Source organism: Acipenser ruthenus, chromosome 24 (assembly GCF_902713425.1).
Source record: "Acipenser ruthenus chromosome 24, fAciRut3.2 maternal haplotype, whole genome shotgun sequence".
Taxonomy (NCBI): Eukaryota; Metazoa; Chordata; class Actinopteri; order Acipenseriformes; family Acipenseridae; genus Acipenser; species Acipenser ruthenus.
This window is the reverse complement of record NC_081212.1, coordinates 24,912,961-24,934,091: the sequence shown is the minus strand read 5'-3', so window position 1 is coordinate 24,934,091 and position 21,131 is coordinate 24,912,961. Positions and strand designations below refer to the sequence as shown.

Below are 21,131 nucleotides of genomic sequence, written 5' to 3'. Positions count from 1 at the left end.
ATTCTGGAACTAACTTTGCTTTTACAAAATTGCATAACCATGTTAGAGTTCTATAATATGCCATCATTATAGAAACTGCCAGCTTGCGTGTGGATGGTTTCTGGAAGCTGGGTACAAGGTATGTTTACAATTAGGAACAGCAATTAAAATGTTCTGTATTACTTCTGTTTGCAATTACTATAAAAATATTTTTAGCGTGACAAAAATGTACAATTCGTGCCATTAATATACTTTGGTCTCTGAGATTTGGCTTTTCTTAGAACGAGAATACTAATGGGTCAGTCTGCCTTGCCTGCTCTCGCCGTTTCCCCCAAAAGACGCAGCATGTCTCATACAAAGCCTTGCTCTTGGTTGCACCACAGACATTTCACAATGAACTTCCCACAGCTTGTTTTGTTGGCACAGAGTATTTTCTCTCCTGCAGGAGCGGCTCCGGGATTAAGAAGTTAATTGTTGCTCTAAAGTTATTTTCCTTTTTTTCCTAAACATGAGGATTTTACTGTATGTAACCCTTGGACAGGCCCTAGCTTGCTCCAGACTGCATTAAAATAGAATCTTCATGTAGTCTGACTCAACCCTGGCCCAGGTTTCAACCCACAGCCTGCCAATCCAAATCTGTATGTGCAAACAGCTAAAGTTAACCAACTGGTTCCATGTAGTCTAATTTGATCAAACATTAAAGGAAAAAACCTAATAGTTCTATTTTTTCACTGGATCTCTAAGGCAGCCTAGATAATTACATTAAAATAAAATCTCTGTAGAGTCTTTCTTATGCCTTGTTTGAAGCTGACCTACATAATGCAGCATATGTACCGTGTTCACATGTCTTTGATTCCACCTTCAGAATTGTAATTCTTTACTGCAACTCCACAAACAAGATGTACAGCATTATTTATGCCTTAGTGAGGCTACTCAACACATACAATGTTCAATATATATATATATATATATATATATATATATATATATATATATATATATTATATATATATATATAACCCTGTGCACTGGGAGTTCCATTCAGCTATCTGATTGGCTAATGAGTCACCCCCACTCTTCCAGGTCCATACATTAAGCCACATGAATCATGTCTGCCAATATCCAGCCATAAATTGTTTACTGGTGTCAACTGTGGTTAGCTAGCAAAGGTAGAATGTTAGGTACTGAGGTCCTTCTGGCAAATTGGAAATTGTTATAAAGAAATCAACTTCATATGACGATGTTGTGAATACTCTGTAAGTTACATTGCCATATAACCCTTATCATCTAACTTTGTAGTCTTCTTATTTGGTTCTAACTCCACTGGACAGCAACCAGTATGGATCATTTTTGATAACCTAACAGATGTGGTTAGTAACAGCTCTTGGGAGGGGGTCAAGTGCCAGTTCCAAAACCTTTTTAATTGCTCAGACATTGCATAACCTTTCTTACTAAGTGGAATATTAAATCATACGAGTAATACAAATGCTTTATTTGACACCTACCTGCTTTTACAGCCCGGAGTATTGTGAGAAGAAACAGAATGGAGACTGGTTTCATTTTTGCCCGGTCGTGAATGATCTCAGGGAGCATGGGATGCAGGCCTTTCTAGACGTTTTAAGTACCTGTAAAGAAAATAACATTGCTCAACTTGGGTTGGTACAAGCTGGTAGCAAGGATGACATGGGTGGGGATGTCCATATGTCCCGCACCCTGTCCATTCATTCTGAACCATCTTGTGGAGATGTGTTACTGAAATCATCAGGTGCTGCCAGCAATCTGAACAACCAGGCTCATGCTAAATGTGCTCCAAACAGACCAAATATTTGAATCCCACAAACCAACAGATACAAAGTATGTAGGTCTTGTAATGTGTTACCTGTTGGAAGATTCAATTGTTTAACCAGCTCAGTGCAGATATAGTAGCATAGGTCTGATTGCTGAGATTGCCAGCAATAGATAATGTCAGCAACACATTTTTAACAAGTCATTTAAACTACCAAAAGGACAAGTGGATATCCCCACATCTGAATGAGTCAGTCAGCACAGTTACACATTATGAACAAGAGATGAGCCAGGGACATTCTTTAGCAGTGAAAGTTGCATCATTTTACACACAAATGTGATTTCCCACAAATACTTACAGTAGTTTTATGCTTTAAGGTTTACTGGAGAAATATGCATGTAGAATGAACTAACTTACTGTGAAACACTTGAAACATTCAGCATACCTGAAGTATTTCACAGTGACTTTTAATGGAAATTTAGAACCATTTTTTAACCTCGCTGAAGCGGGCAACAAAAACACTAAGATTCAAAGGCTCAAGGTCAACAATGAAGCAGCTACTGTATCTTAACAGTGGAAACATTTCTCGTTTGACTGTTATGTACTCCATTACAGAACTGCAGGAGACGCCCGATGCATGGTCTTACACTCCAATAAAGCATCTCAAAATAAAAGGTTCAGACAAATAAATTTATATTGAACAAACAAAAGAGTCTTCATACAATACAACACTGGCCTGGTGACATGACTCATATTGATTGTACAACTGCATGCTGGAATATCTTATTTAATAAACAGGATATATAAATGAAACTAAAACCTTGACTGCAGGCTATTGTCCATCCCCTCCTACGAGGTCAGGTGCTGCTGCTCTATGTGCTTTTAAACCTTATGAACATCTAGACCTTATCCATAATTAAGTAGCTCTCTATAGAACTAACATAAATAAATCTGTAGCCACAGTCTCAAAAAATACCCTGATAGGCAATATCTGGTGATGCAATGCAATATGTGGTATTATGCTCCCGATATTAACTGACTGGTGTAATCAGTTTAAAATACTATTTAGTTTACCACGTTCTCCAAAAATGCCTTTAAAATGAGCCAAGTCAGTCAAAGCCAACAGTATCTAAAGCTTTGAAATGTGTCTAGTTTCCCTCCTTGTGACACCTCCCCACATTATTGGACACAGTCTGGTTTATTTGGATACAGTTCACATTCTGTAAATGTGAACTTCACCACGGAAAACCTCCAGTCACTGTCTGGGCTGCAGCTACTGCAATTGTCAGTAAGCATAATAAATAACATGTCTGAGCAGAACTTCTGTATGCGAATAGACTTCTCAGCTGATCAGCATGAAGCCCATTTTATTAGTCCTAAAGGAACTGGCAGAGTTACAGTATAATATAAAGTATATATATACAAACTATTAAAACTATTAAAGCTTAGAACTACTAAACCCTATAAAGAACAAAGAATGCTCTTACTAAATCAAATGATCTTGTTTTTGTTTTCACGCAAAACCTAAAAATCAGTGGCAGATAACTCGTATTGTCAGGTCCAAGCCTTCGACTGATTTGTTTTCGGAAGCACAAAAAAAAAAAAGAAAAAGCACATGTTCAAAGAATGTTTTGTTGTTTGTAATTTTATTAATTTGGTTTAATTATTTATACAGGGGTGCTTGAGATTAGTAATGTGGATGAACAGCTCTGTGCCTGTTATGGGCCTTCTCCAGCCCTCCAGTTGCAGTTGGTTCTGTTACAGCAGCCCTCTCTGTTATGGGCCTCTCCAGCCCTCCAGTTGGTTCTGTTGCAGCAGCCCTCTCAAGAGCTTTTCATCTTTTCTGTATTCTCTCTCCCTGCCAGGACATTTATACTCATTCAGGTTCAGAGGAACGTATTGCTGGAGCGAGGCAGCTTCTAGCCCCGCAGCTCGGTTTACAATCTTAATCCAGGATGGGTTAGGTTGGCCCTTATAACCCAGCAGCGCAAAACTTCCTGCATTGAAAAAAAGGGGAGATGGAACTGAAGCAATTGGAATAATATTCCGTCAACAAAATTACAGCACGTGATGCTCTAATGCAATGTTCTAGGCAAAGCTCAGATATTTGTCTTCAAGCCCTTAAAGTGTGTTGGACCTGTTTATTTAATTTGATGCCAGGACACATTAGACAGAGGAAATCCCCACATCTGTTTTATGTAATGTTATTTAACTAAATTAAACACCTGTGAGTTAGTGCCATTGAAGGCAAGATTTCTTCATTTATTCAAACAGTTTTATGCAACTAAAATATTGATCTACAGTATAAAAAAATCATAATCACTAAATATATTGCATTTTTTCTCCACATTTCATGTTTTCCTATTTGCTATTTTCACCAAAAATGTAAATGCATAATACTTCTAAAGACAACCCACGCTACCGGATACCATGGCAGGTTTTGATATTTGCACAGAGGCTGTTGCCCCGGTTCCCAACCAAATGTTATTTTATTCTCAGTTTTTCTGTTTACTGAGCCACCCAGAGTGAGTCATGCTGTATCAGATACACAGCCCAAATCCTTTCTTGTTGAAACACAATACGGTCAGCATTCCTAACTGGGGAGCTGAAAGACAAATGGAAAACGATAACATCACCTTTCCTGAAGAGTCCAATGGACTTTGAAGAGCCTAGTTTCATGAATGCTGAAAGTCCAGAGTCTATCGGCAGGTCCTTGATATCTCTGGAACACACCAAAACTATTGACCTACAAGCAGAAATCAACCAATCACAGCGTAAGTATTTGCCAGAATTCCAGTACATCTTATCCTGTGTACAGAGGTCATCTTGTGCACAAAACAGCACACCCAATTTGAATGTTTATCAAAACAAAATATTAAAGTCAGTTTCTTGTAATGATTTAAAATGACAGCAATATTTAGATCTATTGAACAGACCCCACTGTCTTGAAGTACTCTGCTAATACAATGAAAGCTCCACTGAGAAAAATACAAGTGATATTTTTACTGTTTTATTGCCCTACACTGCATGTCCAGTAGTCGCTGACCTTTCTTTGACTGTGGAGATGATGTAAGCATCGATGGCGCTGGTAGCCTGGGGAACACTGAGCATGTCAATGTGCCGTCTGCTTTTAATTTCTCCAGTGCAAGCATCAAGCACCACGAAAAACAATCCCCGCTTTTTAAACAAAAATACTTCATTGTTAACCTGCAAAAAAAGAACAAAATATAACCTTTAACTGTATACTAAGGTTATGGTTATACTGATGCAATTACGTCTAGATTTGAGGAGCCAGTAACTAGAAATAAATCAACCTGCAATTTTGACACAAATGGCATTAAAACTTCAGAACAGTATTGGCTTTCTTTACGATATTTTCCTTTTTAACAAACAAGTTGCAAAAAAAAAAAAGTATCAATGACAAACTATGGGATAATTATTTTACACAAATATGAACAATGGATACTTACCGTATAAAGGTTTATGAATAAGGTTCACAGTCAGTATCTTAGATTATCATGATCGGTTTACCTGCAGAAAAACGAATGTCGCCACCTAATTTGTCTCCAATAACCTGCTAAATACCTTTGCATCACAGCGAGTAGTACATTGTGATCCCCGGGTTGTTTTGAACAGCCCTTGTTGCCTTTCTTAATCTCATTTTTACCTGTCAACAGCAGGGTGCCAGCCAAACCGATAGAGTTACTGCCAGCGAAGCTGGCTGAGTGGGTTTCAACATGACTTAATAAATGCCGTCAGAGAGTTCAACAAGTTTGCTTTGTATGTCAAGATCTTTCCACAGCAGACATACAGAAGACCTACAGTACATTACAAACACGTTTTGCAATTAAACCTAAAACATTTAGTGGAGGACTACAGTATGTGGAGAAATATCCTGGCATTTCTGCTAACCACACTGATTCGTGCTCATTTCTTTTTACTACCTTTGGCAGCCTATCTGTTAAAGAGCTCCTTAATCAATGTCAGGGTCCCTTTGCAGTACGATAAAGAGTACGTTACATGTGAACCTTTTCACAAATTCAATATTGCAGTTTACACAGATCGGTACATAACATACAATTATATTTTTAAACAAAACGCAACTTTTAAACACTGAACATTACGATCTAGAATACTGATCACCACAATGAATCTAAAAGAGCATAATCCTACACGTCATTCGAATTGGTATATTTTTTTCTTTTTACACAGCTGAAGAAGGGCTTTTGTCTGAAACGTCCCGAAATATATATTTTACAATCAATTAAACCCTTTGTGTACATCCAAAAAAAAACATTTTATTTTTGTACACTGCAGTTATACCTCCTTTCAAACCCATTTATATATATTACAAGAAATGTTATTTTAAAATACAGTATTAGGAGATGATTCTGTACAGTATATGTATTTCTTACACACCCATTCATGTTCATTCTATAAGATGAAACACACTTAACACCTACCTTAATAAAGGCAGATTCAAGCCCGTTTTGTATGTTCGCTTTGCTCAGAGAAAGAACCTGCACTCTCATATATTCCTTGTAGGGTTCACTGGAAATGGCAACCTAAGATCAAACAGTGACTGATTATTAAGAACACCCACCCAAGCTCCAGCTCAAGAACTCTGTGACAGCACAGTAAACGTGAATAGGCTTCAATTTGTAACTAGAAATAGGTACGATGTGAAAAAGCTTTAGTGATGCCAATCACAGCAGTCATTGGTGGTTTTTTCTCAATCTGAAGAAGTGGTCTTGTAGGCCTTGGTCTTCTTTCTGACCTGAGAACTGTCCTACATTCTCTTAAAATGATACGACAGACATTTACACAAGCTATACATTTTCATCCCTGACGGAGAGACAACTGCTTTCTTTACTGTGCAAATCCCCCTTCATTAAAATTATTCATAGATTGCTTATAGTTTTGAACTTACAAAAAGATACATGTGCTTTTTCATACTCAAACCATTAAGCTATGTTTGAGTGAGTGTCTTTGAGTAACGATGTCATATAAAAAAAAACATCAACTTTAAAATCACGCAATACAACCTCCAGTTTCAAGCTGTAAAAAGCTTTTGTTTAACATCCTCAAAACAACCCAAGCAAGCGAGAAGATTGATTCCTTGACAGCGTGGCTGACTGCCAGCACAGTCACAGGCTCTCACCTGCGGGGCTCCACAGCGGCTGCACGGAGTTGCCACGCGTTGAGACATGGAGAGCCGCTTGGCCGGGCTCCTGCTGCTTTTCACTGGGAAGGGATTAGGCGGGCAGTTCACAGTCGTCGTGGAAACCATGCGTGCCAGAACCTTGACGCGCTCGCAGCCTAGCTTGGAGCAGTAGCTGTGCCCCTTTCGAGGGTGAGTGGCCTGTATGTGTAGAAATAGGTACCTGCGGATTGGGAGAAGGAGGAGAAGGTGCCGATCAATTAGGAGCTGCTGATTAATCCATAAAAACATACAACATTAATAAGACACTGCCAACACAAAATGTGTATTTTATTTTGGTCTTGTTTCGTTGAATAAATAGGTTTTCCTATTATCATGAAGCCAGAATCAAAATAGTATAACATAACGAGAGTAATTTTCAAATCTAAACAGCTCTACTATTCACCAGCTATACACAAGAGGGATAAACAAACTGTAGATCTTTTATATCAAATATAATTGATCCCACTTCATGAATTAAACTACAGTAATTTGACATGATATGTTGGAGGAAGGTTACACATGAATGACACTCTGATGTTAAATCTGTGTATGGGTCTCCACATACTGTGATATTACCGACCCATATCTATCTATATAATATATAAGATCTATCATGAACCTAAACCTAACAAAGTGATATTATCTAAATACCATCTGCCGTTGTTTTCACATTCAGTGTCTCTGATTCTCCCTATAAGGGTCTGGAATATTAACTTGCATGAAAACGTCTGGCATCTATCACCCATGGAATGTAAAACATTGACAAATAAAGAAAACGATCCAAGGCTTATGAAACAAAAAAGTCAGGAGATGGAGAAATGTAATAGCTGTAGCAATGAGAACCCCAGCTTGGCAAACAACTCAAGCATGCTCTGCCACCAAGAAGCACAGCAGCCCTCAGAGCTGTACATTTAATTTGAGCTCCTGCATCATTCGATCCAAAGCGCAGTACAGAGATTGCCTTACAAAAATTCGGCTCCATCTCGGCTTTTACGGAAAACCTATTATTTATTAAATTTAATAAATATTGCATGAAATGTTTTTGGTTCTAGTATTTCACCAATTGTGGAAGTAAACCACTGTATTTGAGAATATAGCCGAATACCCTGAACACTGCCTGGAGATGAGGAACCATCAAGTCCAGGGCTTTCTTTAAAAAACATTGACATGGTGCAATTAATACCAGACCAATAGAGGATCGGTTAGCATAGACACACATTTGGATTGGTAAATTGGTGGTTCGATCACTGGTCCAGTTATACTTGGACAATGTTAATAATCTTTTTTGTGTAACATATTTACAAGCACAAGGATAGCTCAAGTGATTGTACATTTAAAATCTGAAGCATGCATACTCAAAGAGTTAAGAAAAAGTTTCTTAGAACATAATCACCATAGACACCATAGAGTTTCTCCTACACTGAAGCAAAACAATAACCCAACAATAGGAGTTATTGGTGCCATTAAATAACACCTCTCCATGACACTGGTTCCGTCACTGAACGCAGTAAGGGCAGCAGACAGACACAGCATGTGACGTATGTTATCCTTTTGTTGTTATCACCATTGTCAGAGTTATTTGATGTAATGATAGGGTGTTCTTACCCTGATTTGCTGTCAAAGTAGAAGAGCCTTTTCTCAGAGTTCAGCAGCACCGCTTCTATTGATGCAGCTGGTGTGTAGTGCGCCACACTGTGTACCTTCCCAGTCTGCCGCTGGTTTATGTCCGATATGATTTTAAACGATGTTTCTTTGGGATAACAAAGAGCCACCTGGATCCAGTTTCCTCTGGAATGAGAATATATTTGTGTCAGATTTCAACAGTTTGACATAATGAAAGAGCTGGAATCTGTATCAGCACACACGGATTCCCTCCCTTTAGGTGTCTTCGATTAATTTAAGCTAATTTCACAAAGTCCATTTCATTGCTAACTTAAACAAACTATTCTATACAGTTTTAATGTTTGCAACACTACTAAACAGCCAGCAGATATTAAGAGGTTAACAGTATTCCGATTACTCTATATAATCTTATGATTAGCTGAGATTAAGTAGAAGGCGGATTCCTGACACACAGCATCTCAAACAGCAATCAGCGAAGGAGTCATAACTATGGTAAAGTAATTAGTGTTTTTAAAACTAACATGCCAAAGAATGTACCAAATTGCATCAACCTTTGGCCTGTATTCACTGTCTGGCTCTCCCTCTCGCTCATCTTTTACCCATTTCTCTCTGCTAAAGCTGGCAAATAAATCAATGTCTGAATACCGTAGCATTTCTTTTTATATTACCTGGCAAATCCCAGTGAATGCACTTTGTACAGTACATGGTGTGCACTACAGTTGAGACCATCACAACTCTTCAACGTGAAACGCAAGTTGGATAAATGCTGGACTTTCCTGCTGTAGATCATCAAACAGTACAAGGAGCTCCCCCATACTAGAGGCTTCAATACAGACAGCAGTGTATGACACCAGTGTATTGAGTGATGTTGCTCAGAATGCCAAATACTTTAATATGACACTGTATGTTTCCAGGGTATCAGTACAGTTTGAAGTCAGTTGGCTTACTACCAAAGGGTCCTATTCAACAAATGATAGAAGCAGCCCCCAGGCTACCATATCTTCACCAATGCTATAAACCTCTAGCATAGCAGCAGAAGAATTGTCTAAAAGTCCCCCCCCCCCCCACCCCAACAATCATAATCTCCCTCGACAACTGTAAAAATCCTAAGAGATGATTTTCTTATACAAAATAATTTAAAAAATGCAGAAAATGCTCTAACACAGATACAAATCACTGCCTTCTTTTGTTGCTAGGGAAACATATTAAAGGGTTTGAAGAGTGGGAGATATAATTACATCAGTGAACCTGCAATTTCACACACCACTGTCCACACCCAGAGTAACCATAAATCATGTATACTAAAAACAGCGCCTGTACTTTTTGTTTCTGCTTTTAGTTGTAACCTGACTGTTATATAAGGTACTGGAACGTAAAGAGGCAGCCACAGCAAAGAGGTTTGCATATGGATACAAATTGGATATTTGTTTTTAATCTAAATGTTGTGTTTACAAACCCAATGAGCGTCAATTAAAAATCCAAAGTTTGTTTTATATAGTTCATGAAAAGGTAAGTCAAGGCGATTTTGTTAGCGGTGTCCTGAAGCTTTTTACCATTCTGTTTGTTTCGGGTGTTGAGCGTAATTTTCTAGAACTGCTGCCACGTGTGTTTTAATAAAGACGATTCGTGGCCATTGCCAATATTCAGAACTTTATAATAGAAGAAAGCGCTGTGTGTGAATGAAATGACATCAATTGACGGATTAGCGGTACTTTCAAGGTTAATCCCATCAAAGAAAGACTTTCTTTCAGGTTGTACTGTCCTTGATAAAAAAAATCAGCAGGAACATGGTTTCTAATAGCTACTGTACCAGCCCATGCAGCGCTCACTACAGGAAATCAGGGACAAGGAATGCTTAGCTTCTTGTTTGCTTGTGATCAGCAGTACTAGTTGGCAATTAGAATACAATATTATTGGGATCTTGCTGGATTATAAATTCAAGAACAGATTTACACCGCCTTAAATCACAGCAACAAAAAAGCCACTGCAGAGAACAGACACAGTTGCTGCAGCAGCACACGGAAAGCCCCCTCAACTAGCTCGGACAGTCTAAAACCAGCGCTGGTCATCCCCAGATTTCTCAAAGCGAAGCCTCTTTTTGTTGCAGCAAGGGAAAGAAAGGGTTAAACAGGTTTAAAATGTGATGGCTCATTTATGTATGCATCACCGGTACATGCCCCACTACAAGGTTGTTGGTGCATTGGGGGTTCTCTGTTACAGTATATATTAATTTGCACTGATATGTGAACTTTGGTATGGAATGCAACTTATTTAAAGAAAAAAAAAAAAAAAAAAAAACATGCCATTGCAAACAGCTCCCAGACTAAACAATAATGGAGGAAAATAAATCTAATAACAAACTCCACAACAGAGAAGAATTCAAAACATTTGGGCCAGTTATATAATAGTACCGGTATGTGTTTTTATGGGATTGCCCTTTTAAATGACATTTGAAGTGGAGGCACCTGCAAGATAAATGGAACTGACCCGCAGATATCCAGTATTCATTTACTGGGTGCAAATTTAGCTTGTACTTTGCTGGTCCTAGCACTATACTATTTCAAAACATGTGCTATTGATATACACTGTAGCTTTGCATTCTTCACTTAAACTTTCAAAACAAGATCTGTGGAATGAGAGGCCTAGGAGATCTCAAGCTTAGATTAGAGCAGGAAAAATGAAATGTTTTCTCCAAGAAAGTCCCAAACCTGACATTCTTATCAGGGAATACGCCACTGGAAAACAGATGTAGTATCTCTTTTGGTTAAATCATTTGTTTAAAAAGTTAGTTTCATTGTCAAATTTCATTCAACACTTCAGTTTCAGTTTTGCTCTCTTACTCAAGGGTGGGTGTAAATGGAAAAAACAGGTCGGATATAATGTGTATTTTAAATAAATAAATCTCTCCGATTTGTGACCCTCAGGGCTTAAGAACCAGCCCCTTTGAGCATTTAATTCTGCTTTGCTGTAGATTTGAGATTGCACAAAAATGAGATGTGGTGTTCCATTTTGGGACCCTTTCAAACAAAGTTGAGCTTTTTAACAATTATCCTGTCAACATTTGATACCAATAAAATGTGCATTGGGGGTTGTTATCAAAAACATAGTTTGCTCACTGGGTGGGGCGCACAGAAAAAATCTGTACCACAAAGAAGGCAATGTTTCATAGAAATCAAAAGAGAAATAGATTGCAAAGACTTTTTTTCACTGGAAGGATGTGGGTTCTCCACTCTTGGATTTGATTTGGCATAAACTTAAAAATGAGTAGTCACCTATGAAGGGGATGGATAAACACAAATGGTTGGATTAAAACCCTAAAGGATATAGGAGACATTGCAAGCCCTGTATACAACATAAGCTTACTGAGAAGTCCAGGGTCCCGTTGCATAGTGGTCTGAGCCATTTAAGGCTTTACTATGAGATTGGACAGTCAAACACGAGTTTATGACCTTTGTCTATGATAGCCACGTTGTGAGTAATTATGCTCACAGTGAAACCTAGAATGCACCAGTCTGCTATGCAATGTCCTTCCACATTCTGAGCAGATACAGGTATGAAAGCAGGTACATTACCTGTTAAAGTTGATTGGGTATAGTATGACTTCCTCAGGTGCCCTTCCTTCCCACTGCACAATGTAGGCTTGTTGAAGCATCACCACAGGCTGATACTGCTGATAAGGGGCTCCACGATTGACTCCCTGTAGCCTCAGGGGGCGGCTGGGGAATGTTTCCCTGGCAACAAGGAGAGTCAGATTCTCAGGGCGTCTGGCTTGAATGTACAACTGAGGAGGAAAAGAAAAGAAGGCAATGCAAATCATTCAACCAGCCAGGCAAATTCAGAGGAACACTCGCCTTTCTCGCTCATAATTCACCGTACAGCACTCGAACTTTTGAAGGGTGTTCCTGTTCCTTTATTTTTTAATTCCTGAACTAATTCTCAAAGCAGTCTAGATAGGTGTCATTAACCATGGGCACAGCACCTGTGGGACAGGTAGCACTACCACTCAAAAAGAACAGAAGACTATCCCACACACAACATTCAAAATATACAACTGAACTTTAATTTTGATGATTGTCAGTAAAAGTGTGAATCTACATTTAACAAAAAGACTTTGCCTATTGTATAATAATTGACACTTCTCAATATACAAATTCTTATTGTAATAACATTTCTATTGTACTTCTATTGTACTTTATATTCCTTGTATCATAAACAGGTGTGGTTAGATACTGATGCATAAATCCTCTTCATTGTTTTTTACAATGTTTTACCTAGCCATACTGAATTGCAGCAGTAACTAAAAGAATTCTCACCACGTCAGCATCCAGCATAAGCGACGCATATAGAACACCAGGCTTCCACATGTCTAGAAAATGTTCTCATGTGACAACGCATTTGGAATGTTAAAAATGACAAGAAAGAAAATATACGCACCCTTTGCACGCACTGCCTGTACAGACAGAAACATAACGTACAGGCTGCCAGTGAAACTGTACAGTCAAAATATTAAACTAATGGATGAGCAACAAAGTGTTGAATCAGTGAAATAATCCACTGTTTGTCAAATTAATCAACTAGAAGATCAAATGATGACACATCATACAAACTCTATTAAAATGTGCAAAGGGCTAAATGATGTGATACTTCTCCAGATCTCTTCCAATGAAGTAGAAATAATAAATTATTTATTTAAATATATATATACACTTTGTATGTACATTGTACTTGGCTATTGCGGCACAAATACCTAAAGGCAATTCAAAAGATAAGTGTATTATAATGGCCTCCTTCAAAAGGGTCATTCCATATAAATATACACAATGGCTGAAAGCTCCATCACTGTTATCGGTTTCTTATCACTGATGGCAAATTGTGTTTTTTTTAGCAAACCATTTTTTTATGTTTCTCAGGGTGGATTGACCCCAAAGGCACACAAAGCTCTCAAGATTTGGCTAAACTAGAACAAGCATGATTTGCTGTGTGATGATGCCAAACTAAACACAGATATTTATAAAATGCAGAGATTGCACTTAACTTGGAACACTTGTCTTAAAGTTGCCTAAACAAACATACTGTAGCGTGCACGGGGGAAGGCAGCAGCAGGGCTAGTAGATGATATAATCACACACATAAGCCAGATATATGCTTTTTGCAAGAGCCGGCTCTTTTATACAGCGGTATCGGCGCTATGCTTTAGTGTGAGAGGTCTCGGGTTCGCGCCCGCCCTCCGCCTGTGTGTGGATTGCCTCGCCCTGTGTGATGCACCTGTCTGCGTTAACTGAGATCGCTACAATATATCTAAGTTGAAAAAAAGCATTTTTGTGGAGAGGAGTGGAACAAATAGTACATTTTTAACACCCCCACTGTAGAAAACAAATCACAGGTATATCATGATTACACCTTTTACTTTACTCATTATTTCTTTCCTTCTATAGAGTCTTCAGAAAGATCTGCTTAAGTGACACAGTGTATCCTGAAAGAAATGCATTGGCTCTGGATAACTCAAACAGAATTTGGCTTAATCTTTGGCACTCAGAAATGAAAGGTCGAGATGAATAAATGCTGAAAGCATCTGGCACATACGGAATCTCCATGATCTGTACAGTGCTGGAAAGGCTCTGAGGTATTCTGCTTGGGAATGTAACATAGTTTTTTTGGAATAGGAAAACAAATATTTTTATAATAATACTTAAGGCTGGGTCCCACATGTGCATATATATATATATATATATATATTTTTAAAGCCAGCATTAGAGAAATCAATGTTTACAATTATTCAGAAGAAAAATACTGAATGGTTATACATTCTGCATATAGCAAATATTATGGTGATTCTTGCACTGGAGAGTGACAGTCAAAAACAGGCCCATATTGGCACACTTCCACTAGCAAAGTGTCTGGAAACATGGCATACGGAATGCAAACAGTCCACAATATGCAAGCATCCAATTCTAAAGATATCGGACAAAGATTTTGTTTTATTTTATATAGAGTGAAATCCTTATTAGTTTGTCAAATAAATGGATCATGTGTTTTACATAAAAATGAAACCTGAAACATATAAGGTTCTTACCTGGGCATATTGGCCAGTGCAGATAACCCCGTTCCATCTTGGGACAGTGAGGCAGCCCTGGTGATGGATAAGGTAGTTGTCCACTCTGGCTACGAAGGAGTCGGGATAGCCAGTCACTGAGCCGTCCAGGTCATGGAAGATGGAGGTTTTGTCTCCATCCAGGTCATTACCCCCGAACCACTGGCCTGGTTTGCCAAAAAACACATTCAGTCCAACCTAAATGAAAATGAAAGGTGAAGGGTTACTGCCAGCTAGTATAGGATTGCCAAACTACTGTGAATTTCCAAGGAAAGCACAATCACATAAAATGGATTAGAGATACTAAGCATTCTTGTGTAATGAAATGGGTTGCTGGAATTCCTGCTGGTCAAAGTGCTGTGTGTGGCAATCTCCTTTCCATGGCATACCTACAATCACAAGTAGAGGAGAAGAGGGGGTCTGTGGACACTGAAATCAGAAGTCTTTGTGCGTCTTTTAATTGATGTAACATAATGAATGAGCGAAAGACTTGATAACCACATGGTAACAATCAAAGAGGCTCCCATCTAAACAGCAGACCAGTATTTATTGCACAGAAATGAAGGCAGAAATAGCAGATAATAGCTGTATTTAAGAAAGAGTGGTCATAGAGACAGGTAGGAAACGATTCGCCAGTTTCAGTAATTTAGGTAGAATTCCATTCTGAAACTGCTATTTGTCAAGGCAATGGTTGAACGTTGGCTTTTAATACAATACTGAAAAATAATGTCCTATGCTATGAATGGATTGCAATGCAGTGCTGAATGAATCAGTGGCAGTCATTCTCTGTCAAGTACAATATGCTATTCTAGTAACTCAACTCCTACCTAAGGCAGAGATTACATCTAATTACAATAGAACATCACAAAGGAAAGCAGGGTTCTAAACAGTGGCATAAGCAATTAATTACAACAATCAGACCGATAAAAGACACCCCACTTAATATGATCAATCAGCCAATTGTATATTCCTAATTAGTACTTACATTCTATTTAAAAATGTATCGCTTCGCAGTATTATAGCAAGTGCTTGACCTGTTTTTATAACAATGTAACTGAAATAGAATCTAATTGTACGAGTTTGAACTATTACCAGACATGACAAGCTACATTCCTGAACAGATGTATGATTTAAAAAGGACGGACAGCACAACTGAGCTGTTTTTCCTTTAACTTTATCAACAGTGTACTGAATTTTGTATGCAGCTTGATTGGGGTGCTGTATATTAAAAAAAAAAAAAAAAAAAAAAGTCATCATATCTGCCATCGTACTTTAATTTGTGTCTTTTACCCATCAAATACAGCCTTCATCTAAATATGCGTTTGTTAAAATAGTTTGTTGGTCCACGGAGAGTCTGTCTGGCAGAGTTTGCACTACATTCCTGCACAGGATACTCATGAAATTTCACACTCAGGATCAGCAACCTCACACATGGGAAATACATATTTCAAAATACGTTGCAAAAATTTTTGTCATCTTTAATATATTGCAAAATACTTTTGTCAACCATGTGGGACTGCATTATGTTCATTTAAGCAATGCCGTTTTGATCAGGGCATGCAACTTTTTAAACTGATTATGACTCCCGATTATAAACGTTTTAAATGAATTTGCTTTTTCTCATGTGTTTCTGCAGTGCGTGTATCTCTGTATTCCTGACTAACTGGTGGAATCATAAAGAGCAGGAAACATGCGTCTTACACTTCTTTCCATCTTGACGGACGACACGTTGTTTTGTGGGCTGATCTGCCACCCATTCTTCATGAAGAACCCAATGGCACTGGAGTATCTGTCAGCCGTCGGGGTGAACTTCTTAAAGGAGCACTTCGTCAGCCTGACTGGACCATCATAGATCTGGAATCCACGTATTGGAAACGTCCTATCGCAACAGAGATCACAGCTCTACTTCGTTCCTGTCTAGTACTGTTCTGCATGCAAGAAGAGTCCATGCATCCCTAAGACCTTTGCAAACACCTGTGTTTTAACAGTATGGTCCATCAGTTTCAATGTCTCTACTTATAAATGTATACTGTCCTTGACATGTGCCATGGTAAAAAGCATAGCAAGCCACAGTAAAAATTACAGTTAAGATGGAGCAAATATTGACTGCAATGATAATATAAATTCATCATGGTAAAATTGTAACCCAAACAGTTTAAAAAGGACTCTTACTTATTCCTGGGCAGAGTCCTGTATTCCCCATTGGCTCCTTCTCCCCAGTAGCTGTTCTGCCCTCCATGACAGCCCACATTGCTGCTCTCCCCAACGAATATGGAGTCCGTGACTTCCAGACTCGAGCCTTCATCAGTCGGGAAAGTTCCATCACTGCACAAAACAGACACAGGAACTTGAAATTCCTTTAAAAATACCATAGTCCAAATCAAAAGTCCAAGAATAGGGTAATTAGGCACCATCTAATCTAACTGTTCCCATGACTAAAAAGGTAGGAGCCCCCTTTTATATGGTCGCTATAACAGGCAGTGGCGGAATGACTCATGGGAAAAGCCTGAGAAGAAAAGGACCATTTGAAAGCCTTAAGCACTTGCATCACATCCATTCATATTCAGGATTTACACTGAATATACCAGTAAGGTTCTTTGTATTGTCACCAAGGACAATTCTGACACATTTGGATTCATCCCAGCTGTAGCTAGCATTGAAAAAAAACAAAAAAAACAACAACAGGAAGCAGATTTGAAATGTTACATCCCTTTAAATACTGTTTATTGAGTTTTATGGGACAGTGATTCAAGTGCTCTATCTATATTTTTAAAGCTGTCTAAGTTTTTGCTAAGGTCCTGCTTTTATTTAATAATCACAGCTGCTAATGTTCTTCTTGTGACAATCATAAGACATGTTCCCCCGCTCAAGGACTACTCTGTCTGCCAGCGCTAACACACATTGACAACCCTCACATCACCTAACGCAGTGGGGTCCCCAGCCCCAGTCCTGGGGAATCCCTGAGTCTGCTGGTTTTCATTCCAACTGAGCTAGTTAAGTAATTGAGAGCTCAGTTGGCATGAAAACCAGCAGTGACAGTGGGTCCTCAGGACCAGTTTGGGAACCACTGATCTACAGAGACCTACAGTGTCAGAAGCAGCCACACACTGTAACTGCAGTTAGTTTTAAACAGTGCTACAAGGTGGCCGAGTTTTGCAACTGCAGCAGGAATCCGAAAGAAAAAGTGAAATCCAATTTACTGCACACCCCATAAATCAGCTTACATATACAATCTTAATATAATAATGAGACCACAAACACTGTCATGCCTCTGTAAATAGCTTCTGTTCCTAAGAGAACCTTCATTTCTTTTCAGCACTCTAACAAGAGCAGGGCTAAAGGTTCAGATACTTTTCACAGAACTGGAATCAAGGGCTCTGGGTGTAAACAGTTACAATACCTGGCAAGAGTCAGTCCGATTCCATTGTCAGCAAAACTGAAATAAAAAGAAAAACATGGTTATACAAGTAAATACTCATTACAATGCAACCAAAGTAAAATAATAAACAATACTGTTACTGTACTACTACTGCTACTAATAATAATAATAATAATAATAATAAAAATAATAATAATAATCATCATCATCATCATCATCATCATCATCATCATCATCATCATTTGGTTAGTTGGCAGTTGTGTACTTTTCCAAATTTCCTCCAAAGTTATCCAAAAAAAACGCTTTAGACTAGCTGTGTAAACAATCGAGTCAGTCTTTTGGGAGAGGCTTAAAATGAAGAAGAGACTTACCCGCAGTTTTGGAAAATGATATCCCCCCCTCTCGCCCAGGCGCCATGGTCATTATTTTTAAAGGCTATAAGCCCATCAATAACTGCAGGAACTCTCGGCTTGGCAGGGTCAGCGTCCTCGTGTGGGCGGAACCTGAGAGAGACATACAGGAAGTGTTCACCTCTGTCCATTCCACACCTGGAACCCTCTTACCATTACAACCCCAAGCCCCAGACACTGTCAGATAACCAAACAGGAGATAATGAACAGGAACAGAGGAAAGGCTGGCAAAGTGTGCATTGAGGGTCAGGAATTTACAGGGATCCGAAAGGTGCATCAAAGACATGTGTGTTTGCTATGTAAGCAGACACTGAACTTTACTTTTAAAGCAACCTGATGCAAATTATGCAACAGTACAGTCAGTTTCCTTAGATCTGAGGGCTGGAAGCAGCGCAATTGATTTAAAATACACAGCAATATATTTCGAATTCCTTTTATTTATTTTTTTAAATGCTAGCAATAGAAAACAAAAAAAAAAAACACCAAGGCATCGAGGCAGAATTGCTCAGTTCTAATGAGAGGAAAACATTTGCCTTTGCCAGAAGGCCATTATCTTTATAAACAGCATGCAAGCCCTTTAGAAGGCTATTTATGAAGACAGATAGAAATGGTTTCTATGAAAACCCCTTAAAATGTTAAATTATTGCTGGAAGCAGACAATTTAAATGAACCCTCTCATGTGTTGTTAAATTTACATATTGCATTTTGATAGCTTGTATGAACTGAATGTTTTGAACACATTGGATACCCCTACAAGGTCCTGTTACTGTTCTTAATACTATATATGGCAGCCCCAATGGCATGGAAACTGATGAATATGAGTCATAAAACAGCAAGAAATAGGTACACTGTAGGACCGATAATTAACATAATCCTTGCTATAGCACGTCTTAGAGAAGCGAGGAAGCTTGAAAATTATGTATAATCTGTAGTTAATGGGTCTGGTTTTCAAAAAGACACATTATAATAACTGTATTTTTGCTGAAGAAATTGAATAGACTTGCAACCCTGGCTAATAATTTAGGCAATCTTCAATCTTCTTTATGCATTTTAAATGATATATGCAACCACGCACAAAGGCTTTGTATTGCTCTGCCTGCTATGCAGTGTACTGTATGGTCACTAACCTTGCGTTATCTATAGTGAGATATTCTCTTGGATTCTCTGCACTTGCATTTGTTGTCTTCACTCCCTTTCCAATAAAGAGACCTGCCTGCAGAAACATTCAAACCACAGTGTAACTTATTAGAAAAGACAGCATCGCAGCAAAAGAAACGCGATTGAATGCAGTCAGTGCGCTTTCACACATGAGCAACCTTTCTGTTTAAATGCATGAATATGATAGACCAGGACAGATGAACACCACTCTACCTGGCCTTCAGTAAACTGAGAAGAACAAAAACCACCCACAACCTTATTCAAAGTTTTTAACTGTAGGCGTTAGACGTACACCAACGGTAAGCCTATATTGACAGATTCTTTCATTTACTTCTGTATACACAAAATCAAAGCTATCACGCTAGGGGGAAAAAGTCCTGGCCTGTTTCTAACTTCGGATGAGATGTAAAACCGAGGTCCTAATGCAAGTGACTGCAGCAGCACAGGGATGTCAGCTTTTTGCATCCTTTGACAAGTGTGATAACTGCAATTTAAATGGGTGTAGGATAAGACCTTCCATTAGAGGTAGCCTTTTAACACATAATAAGAAGGTGTGGGAATAAGATAAAACTCCTTCACCCATCAGTGAAAAAAATAAATTCCTTGCCTCTCTCTCTCTCTCTGTTAAGAAGTTATTATGTTTTTATGAATGTATTTGACAGATTAATTCGTTTTGCAAATAGAATCCCTGACATGTATTCTGGAATACAAAAAAAGATGCAAATCACTGTTACAAGTCAGTTCCTATATGGGCTAGCAGACACTGATAAATAGTGCTCAGTTGGCAGGTGTTTCCACATACAAGACAAACTACTGAGGTTTCAGGTAGAGTGATTTAAAGCAATGAGCCTTTCTAGTGAACACGCTTTGCAGCACATTTACCCGAATCATTGAGCAGCAATCGTGTTTCCACTCAAAACTATTTAAGCACTTTGCAGACCTTGCATAGTGGCCCGACACCCTATTGGACAGTATTGTGTAGTTCATGACAAGAATAGTACACAGAAGATTGTGTTACATACTTTGAAATTGGAATGCACTCTGTTGTTGTAAAATATCCCCAGTGGTGTCAGCTCAGCCTGCCCTTCTGGAAATGTGCCTTCGGAATGGCCAGTAGGAACCCGGTGAAAAATATACCAGATTCCAACATCCTGCATCAATAAATATCACAGTGCATAGAAACTACATTAGCATCGCGAGAAAACAAAAAAATGTAGGTATCCGTTATAACTGATTATAAACAATGAAAAAAAAGTGTATAATAGTCTTATTATTTCTAAGCATATTCTAAAATTGTTAATAGCATAATGAATTATAGATTGTTTATAATCACTTATAACAGATGCCTAAACTAAAGTGTTACAAACTAAAATGTACAAATAGATTCTCAATATATCTGAAGTCCCATACCTGAGCTCCAGCTGCAGCATTGTTTATTAGGTTATTATTTGGATTAGCAATCCAGAATGTGCTGACAGCCCTGGGTGAAAGAAAACACTATG

At 38.5% G+C, this 21,131-nt stretch overlaps 2 protein-coding genes across 2 annotated transcripts in view; both read right to left on the bottom strand.

Annotated features, from left to right (window-relative positions):
• The window catches only part of LOC117969339 (cell migration-inducing and hyaluronan-binding protein-like), a 49,943-nt gene that overhangs the window by 23,095 nt on the left and 5,717 nt on the right, over nucleotides 1–21,131 (bottom strand). The window contains exon 2 of the mRNA XM_058998923.1: nucleotides 1,485–1,604. Coding sequence (XP_058854906.1) covers nucleotides 1,485–1,572 — 88 coding nt within the window. The 5' untranslated portion in view covers nucleotides 1,573–1,604. The remainder of the gene's footprint in view (nucleotides 1–1,484; nucleotides 1,605–21,131) is intronic.
• Nucleotides 3,620–21,131, bottom strand: part of LOC117429034 (cell surface hyaluronidase-like) — a 30,879-nt gene continuing 13,367 nt past the window's right edge. Inside the window, exons 12-25 of the mRNA XM_058998922.1 lie at nucleotides 21,040–21,109; nucleotides 20,652–20,780; nucleotides 19,599–19,684; nucleotides 18,433–18,564; nucleotides 18,083–18,118; nucleotides 16,855–17,007; nucleotides 16,384–16,561; nucleotides 14,665–14,880; nucleotides 12,164–12,372; nucleotides 8,574–8,756; nucleotides 6,927–7,149; nucleotides 6,229–6,330; nucleotides 4,812–4,972; nucleotides 3,620–4,370 (exon numbers count right to left, since the gene is read on the bottom strand). Coding sequence (XP_058854905.1) covers nucleotides 4,274–4,370; nucleotides 4,812–4,972; nucleotides 6,229–6,330; nucleotides 6,927–7,149; nucleotides 8,574–8,756; nucleotides 12,164–12,372; nucleotides 14,665–14,880; nucleotides 16,384–16,561; nucleotides 16,855–17,007; nucleotides 18,083–18,118; nucleotides 18,433–18,564; nucleotides 19,599–19,684; nucleotides 20,652–20,780; nucleotides 21,040–21,109 — 1,975 coding nt within the window. The 3' untranslated portion in view covers nucleotides 3,620–4,273. The remainder of the gene's footprint in view (nucleotides 4,371–4,811; nucleotides 4,973–6,228; nucleotides 6,331–6,926; nucleotides 7,150–8,573; nucleotides 8,757–12,163; nucleotides 12,373–14,664; nucleotides 14,881–16,383; nucleotides 16,562–16,854; nucleotides 17,008–18,082; nucleotides 18,119–18,432; nucleotides 18,565–19,598; nucleotides 19,685–20,651; nucleotides 20,781–21,039; nucleotides 21,110–21,131) is intronic.